This window comes from Oryzias melastigma, linkage group LG22 (assembly GCF_002922805.2).
Source record: "Oryzias melastigma strain HK-1 linkage group LG22, ASM292280v2, whole genome shotgun sequence".
Lineage (NCBI taxonomy): Eukaryota > Metazoa > Chordata > Actinopteri > Beloniformes > Adrianichthyidae > Oryzias > Oryzias melastigma.
The window spans coordinates 8,072,956-8,080,688 of NC_050533.1; the positions used below are offsets into that span (position 1 = coordinate 8,072,956).

General features: G+C 35.9%; 1 protein-coding gene across 1 annotated transcript in view; it reads right to left on the reverse strand.

The window, feature by feature from the left end:
* The window catches only part of cdin1 (CDAN1 interacting nuclease 1), a gene marked incomplete at its 3' end in the record, with an annotated part of 69,929 nt that overhangs the window by 52,063 nt on the left and 10,133 nt on the right, over window positions 1–7,733 (reverse strand). Inside the window, 1 exon segment of the mRNA XM_024295624.2 lies at window positions 1,055–1,100. Coding sequence (XP_024151392.1) covers window positions 1,055–1,100 — 46 coding nt within the window.

Below are 7,733 nucleotides of genomic sequence, written 5' to 3' on the forward strand. Positions count from 1 at the left end.
AAAAAAAAAAAAAAATCACGAAAAGAACTAATATTTTCTAAATAATTTCTCGATAAAATCTCAGTGTTCCTAAGGTAAGAAATAATCACATATATGGATATAGTTTACTCTGAAAGGCTTAAGAAAATCATGGTATGACCCCTTTAATGCATTTAAAAGCAGATGTTTCTGTAAAAGCCACATTTTTATAGCTGCAATGAATGTTCCAAGTACAGTCCACCTAAATAAAATGGACTCTATTCTTGAAGAACAAGAGATTCTGGACTGCCTGTAATTCAATTTAAACAAGTATGCTGGGGGTCATGGTGTCCCAAGGAAATACAGTCCAAATGTAGCCCAGCTTTACCTCCCTCACTCAAACCTTACATTCATTTCCCCTTTCTTTTTCGATCAAGGAGTAACATTATTGGACGCGCGTCCCGCCATTTCCATACAATTCAATTGCCATCCTTGCAGAGAGGCAGGAGGACAGAGGATAATAGAGGAAGAGCACTGGTTAAAAACAACTTATTTAAAAACTACTACACACATAAAATGTAATTCCACAGAGACGGGCAGTGTGACTGACACCTGTCAGTGGGATGATAAATGACTCCATTTCTGCCGGTGCTGCCTTCTGCCACTGGCGGTAGTGGCCATTTATCATCATCCGCTGTCAGCCGTGGAAAGCAGCAGTGACAGTGCGAGTCAGCAAACATTTAGCGCACGCAGCCGCACTACACGGGGAAATTATTATTGTCAGAATAATAATGGTTTAGCATAATTTATTACAGGTCCACCAAATAAGCAGGGGCTAGATGTTATTAGACAGATGGATGGGAAGGCTTGGCAGACATCCACTGAGGCTCAGGCAGGCAAAAGACCTCAACGTGAACGTGAGGAGGAGGAAGAGACGGGGGTGGAGGGGGGTGAAATAAATGGGGGTGTGGGACGGGTGGGGGGGGCATCCTCCAAACCAATCAGAAAGCTGGCAGTTCAATTACAAAGAAATAAAGGGACATTCATCATTCAATTAGGCACCTGTCAGGGCTCACAAAGGAAGAAAACTTCTAACCTGGTACTCCAGGGAGAAGATGCTCAGAAGGGTGGACTGCGAGTGACTGGAACAAATAAAAGAAGGACAAAGTTAATTACCAGAGTGCACTGCACAGAGACAAAGGGAGAGGGGAGCTTCAAAGCTGGGGCCAGCTGCCCTGTAATCTAAAAGAACAAGAAAACAAGTGTGGCAAAGTTGTTCCAGATGAACACCTCTGACAAAGCATTCCTGCCAAGATGACGTGGGGGACAAAGAAAGGGAAGGTTGTGTGTGGTATGAGACATGAGAAACCTAGAGCTTTTTTCTCCCCCTCTTCTAGCTGAATCTTCTTTTGTATTATGCTTCACTAAAGGAAACCGTAGAAGGTTAAAATACTCCATCAAAGCCAATGGAGACAAAAGAAAACTGGAGAGAAATTAAACAAATCCAAGGAGATGACCGAGCTCATATGGAGTACATTAGGACGCCTATAGTCCAGGTTCAGGTAGTTCTAGAACCGATAACAGCAGTGAGTTTTTGTTAGGGAAATCTTGATTCGATCACATGACTGGAAATTATATTGATCAAAATCTGATTTGAGTCAGGGATCAGATATTAATTTTACTGTTATTATTATGATCAGCCCTATATACTTTTAGCGTATTATTACAGATAAATACTTGTCTAGACGTCTGCATACCATGAACACATTGTGACCTTCTATTTTTGCTAAATGTGGCACTAGTTGGACAAGGAGGTGCACAAATACAGCTCGGATTTGGACTTCCAGGTTCAATAACTCTCCTAATAAAGGTTTAAAACTGACAGTAAGTATTGGTTTGTCTTATCCCAAACAACGGCCCACAAAGACAATTTTATTCATTTATTTTTTATTTTTTTAAGAGAGAATCAAACAGAGACGGCAATGAGATCGGTGCTAAGAGACTGTCTACAAGTGCAAGCTCAAGCAAAAAAAAAAATCTCAAAACAAGTATAAAGCTATTAAGTCATGGATGATCATAATATTCATGCTACACCAATGATTTTGGGAGAAACCAATTTTTAATGGAGATATGAGTAAAAAAGTCCAATAGCTCTGAAGATACTAAAGCTACAGCCACCAAATATTCTTACATGATTAATTATCTCTTGTATTTACTAAAGACTATCATTTTTAGTTGATAGTTGCACTATTTTTACTTGATTGCTTACGCAACTTTACAGAAGTGCTCCGTTTATGTATAAAATGATGAAATAAGGTGAGATAAATAAAAATGGTTTATTTTGCATGTGTTAATGTTTTTTAAAGTGTTACAAAAGTATGAGTATATCAGTATACAAGCACCGTGTTTTCCTCATCTCTTCTTAATGAAGGTATAGCAACCGTCACGTTGCAACGGATTGGCTTAAAAAATAAAGGTTGTCACTGCAAAAAGCTCTGATTCACTGTAAGTTCAATGGGTTGCCATCGGCAACATTCATCTCCAGCTCAAGTCAATGTCAAACACCTGGTAGAGGCTAACCTAGAAAACAGGCGAGTCCGACTGGGAATTGCAATCCCAGAAATATCCCTCCCCAATCCCTACACAATTCTCTGGTTTGAACATATTCAAATGTGTGAAACATATAGCAAATATAAATAAATAGCAACACAAATTTGGGAATCATTTCATATAAACACTATTCTTTTTATAATGTTTCACAAGCCTTTTGATTGTACATGTAAGAGGGGTGTAATAATTCACTTTAACAAATAGATTTAAATCATAATTTGTGATTGACGATACGATTTACAGTAGATATTGGCTCATTGAATGATTCGATTCACTGACCGAAAATCAATCCAGGACATCTTTAGCCATAAATTCAAGCAGTGCGACTCAGAGATAAATATCTGGTACTGAACAGTGCAGGTGAAGTTTTCCAGATTCCTTGCATTACTTATAAAATAATCAACACAGGTCGATCTTTTTTGATTGTAGGATTAGAAACAAATTCATCAATAAATCATTAACCACCTAAAATTCAAGTATTGTTAGACTGTCGCTCCTATCTCCAAATAAAACTGAATATTTGCTTTAGGTTTTAGAGATTTTTAATCAAATTGACAAAAAAACCTACCAAAAAAAATAAATTTTTTATTGTGATTTTTTTTTTGTAGTTATTTAATTTATTGAATGAGTTTAATCAGAAAGTTTAAGACCCGTCACTCTTTTCTGTATAAAAGCTGATTATGACATTTTTAATATACTTTTTTAAATTGTTAAAAGTAAAAATATTTGCAGTAAACATCAGAATAGAATTAAAAGGATCCCTCCAATTGGGTAGACAATTAAAACAGTCAACTGTGAACACACACACAAAAAAAGAAAATTCTTCCTCCTTGCACCTGAGGATTTCTAAAACATTACGGCCTTATTGTTGGCATGGGACCATAGAGAGTCCCCAGTTGAAATAGACATCTGTTAGGTTTTAAATGGATTACTCTCTATAATGAGCATAATTACTATTTAATTGCTAAATTTAAACTGTTTAACTGTTTAAAAAGGGACATAAACTGCTCTTAATATCTATGAAAACATACCTGTTCTAAATACACTAAGAACTTGAGGGAGCAGTGCTTTCCTTTCTACGCTCGATCAGGATCTGTTAACATTAATGCTCAAAAGACAAAAAAAGAAACAAATACTGTGCAACAAAGGTAGCAAACATAAAAAATATATATATTTAGAGAGCAATATGAAGCGCTAACTGCTAAAGAGAAAAACGTTAAGACTTTTTTAGACTGTCACGTTCTGTTCTGCCATAAAGTCCCTTTTTAAATTTACTGTAGACTTTAAAAATAAATGATTGCAGGTTTTATATTCAAGTAAATACAATATATGCTTTTAATAGGAATATACTTTATGCTTAAAACATGAAAAAACAGCTGTATCACCTTGTTTAATAGAATGTTGACATGTTTGTCGAGATATAATCCATCATTTTGCTTAATTTACATTTTATTTTAGAAAATAAAGCAATTCAAGTGCCTGTATTTTATTATTTTTTATTCAAGTAACGTAAGTTAATTGTTAGGAACTGATACATGTAATAAAGAGAAGAAAAAAAATGCTTTTTATAAATAACAAAGATTCATTATTTAAAAAAATGACAAGACATTACAAAAACATGCATATAAAATCAATATTTAAGCAGGTAAGGGTTGCAGAAAATCCAAAATTAATGATAAAGCTTTTATTTTATGCATTTATTAGCTTGAAATGAAACATGTTGTTGTTTTTACATCACAAAGACACAAAATTCATTCCAAAGATTCCGTGGCACCGACATCTTCACTTTGACTTAAAGCACAAAAATCTTCTCTGGTGGAAATAATTTCAAACATGAGGAAACAGACGGCTGGGAGACAGAAGAGCGGTTTGGGAATCATTCACTCTCAACCTAATTACCCGTCCTTACAACATAAGACGCAACATTAATATGCACTGGCACCCAAAATAGTGAAACAGTAGATTAAATTAAAAACAATTAGAGACTTTCACTTTGTCACTGAGCTGGTATGGCTGTCTGGTCAGTGCTTCAGGCTCTATTAAGCTACGATATCCACGGCTGAATTTGACTAATTCTATAGTGTGCAACTGCCTTTCTGTGCAATGTTGGTCATTTATAGCGCCTTAAAAAAATAGAACAGGAAGTGCAAAAAAGGAGAAAGGCAATGAAAATGAAAAGCCTTGAAAATCCCATCAGCCTAATTAATAGGAGATGAGGGAAATTCAGGCCATCAATTATATTCACAATCTTCCTATTTACAAATAATTAATTATAAACAATAGCTGTAATTTGGGTAATGAAAGCCACCTGGCTAATGGCATTGGTATCATATGCTGTGACAGTACTTAGCATTTGGTGGATCAGCATGCAGGGAGCATTGCATGGTGCAGCTCTTCAGGGCATGGAGCTGGCTAATTGAAGCGCTGCAGATATTTTTCTGGGGGCGCAGACGGAAACAAATCAGAACACAATGATATAGATTAAAAAAAGTATATTTTAAAAAGCGAATAAAATAATATAAGTTCAGATTTAATATCTATCTGCAACCCAGAACTCTTTAATCCAGTAAATATAAGCTTTTATATAAAAAAATAATAATTTTCAACCATCTAACTATGCATTTTTTCCCTGTGGATCAATATTTTATAAAATAAAAAACAGCTCATTGCAGACTATAAGGCTGCATATGCAAATGCTCCTAATTACACATGCTGATAGGCAAAATGCTGGCATCTGCTTCTCAGCTACGCTTACCGTCATCAGCAGCAAAATAAACATGTAGGAAAAATCTTTATGTGTTAATGTATAAGTGTAATATATTTTGACAAGAAACAAACAGGGATCCCAGCGAGTCATAAAGCTCCGAGCAAATACTTGCGCACTGATTAGACATGTTTACACTTCAAAGTCGTATTCGAGAAAAAACGGCTAAAGCCAAAAATCAAGATCGTGATAAATGTGGAGGCAAATAGATTTTCAAGTTTTAGAAAAAGTCTCAGAAATAGGTTATAGACATAACTTGGACTACATTCCACAGTATTCCCTTATAGCCCCCATCGTTTTTCTGCAGAAGGTCATGAAAGCCTATAGGCCTGTGGGGGCCGATGGACAGAATAGATTTAACAGAGACACACAACAGGGCATCTTTTACCAGGACAGTTGTAACAGCCAAAAATCTCCACTGACTTTATCACAATCTTAAAAATGTGTTTCTCCTGAGGTGCCTGAGATGTCTTAAACAAAGGCGGCAAAAAGACCAAAAACTGTTATGTTGTGCTGCCACTGTTACAGTATAATTACCGTCTGCTGCAACCTCTCAAGGAAAACTAAAAATGAGCTCCACATTATCCATCAAGTGGCGAGTGTCCTCTGGTCTGGCAAAGAAACACATTACACTGACCAATTGCCTACTCCCCTCCGGCATAGCTGGGGAACTTGCACCATCTTGGGCAATTTGTTTCATTCTCCTCTTGCAATTGATCCCACTATGTAAAGGGAACCCCGGGCAAGACAGTTAGCTATAGCTGTCCAATTGAAGAGACGTAGACAGTGCTGCAGACTCTTATAAGGAATGCTGTAGATCAGGGGTGTCAAACTCAATCACGCAAGGGGCCAAAATCCACAATACAGCTTAGGTCGCGGGCCGAAAACATTTATTGAAGACACTAATACTATTTTTTTAAACTTTAAAAGTGTTGCTTTTTAACATTAATATTAACTAGATAAATATCATTACCTGCGATAATGCTCATGGGAATACTGTAAGCTGAATTTGGTCATTGAAAAGGCTACAGCTGATAGCTAAAAAAGCTGAAGTTGATAGCTGAAATCACAGAAGCCAATAGCTAAAAAACACTGAAGCTGATAGCCAGCTAAAATGTTAGCTAAATGCCAAATTAGCTTAAAAAATAATTTAAAAAACTAGGTTAGCCAAAACAGTTAGAACTTAGCTGAAAAAATAGCCAAACTTCAAAATATCCTAAAATACCTAGAAAAAAAAAAGTCTAAATTAGCCAAAACAGCTAATGTGTAAATATTAGCGTAACTCCAGAACTGCCAAAAAAAAGTCTAAATTAGCTAAAACGGCTAGCATGTAGCTGAAATATTAGCTAAACTCAAAAACAGCCTAAAAATTCTTACTAAGTGCCAAAATAGTCCATAAAGCTAACAGAATGCCAATTTTAAAAAATTTAAAACTGTAACTTTTTATCATAATTATAAATAATAAAAAGGTAGGAATATTATTCCAGAATCAATCAACTTAAACCTTTAAGAACTTTCAATATTTTACTCTTCATAAAAATAAATTTTGTCAAAATTATACAAGTTGGAAAAAAGGCACAAGATAACATCGGGCCATTAATAGCAATAAAATAAAATTATCTGGAGGGCCGGATGCCCACGTGCTGTAGATGTTTAAAATGTTTCCTTACAAAAAGGATGTATTCAGTTTAAATGTATTAACTCTATAAACTCTTAAGTTTTTTTTTTTATATTTCAAGGTTTTGTCTTTGTTTTTCCAAAGAGAAGAAACAAATGTTTTATTGGCCATACCTGCCAAAAAGTTTTTGAAATTTCCTTGGACAACATTCAAAATATGAAAAGGAAGTAGTTAGTCCGGAGTTTCCTAAACAAGTAATTGATTGCATCTATTATTCATGAACTCCTTAGCCTGACATGAAGTTGTAAAGTCAGCACGGCCTCTCTTCTTCTTCTTCTTGCAGCTCTCCCCTCTGCTTACACTTCATTCATCCCTTCACCCTTCCAATACTCATCTAACCACATAAAAGCTGAGGAATTAGTTTGCCAGCTTCTCAGTCTTCAAGCGTTGGACCCCTAAGCTCCAACTGCCAGTTTGCGTTTGGGTCAATGTGGGCAGCTAGAAGTGTGGGGCCGTGCACTGGAAGCCGTTGCGGCTGCCCCCACAGGCTCTGCACTTGATCAGTCTGTGTAATGTCATTGCCACTTCCAGCCTACAAAATGGCTTTGGAATTCTAGCATCCTTAATTTTGACAAATTTAACCAAGAGGAAACGAAGGTATTTCTACACATTTCCTAATCATTTTTAGAGGTGAGAGTCTTGTGATACGATATGTATTGCGATACATATTGCTATATGGAGTCTCGAAAGAGCCAGAATGAAATAAATATATACACCATTAAA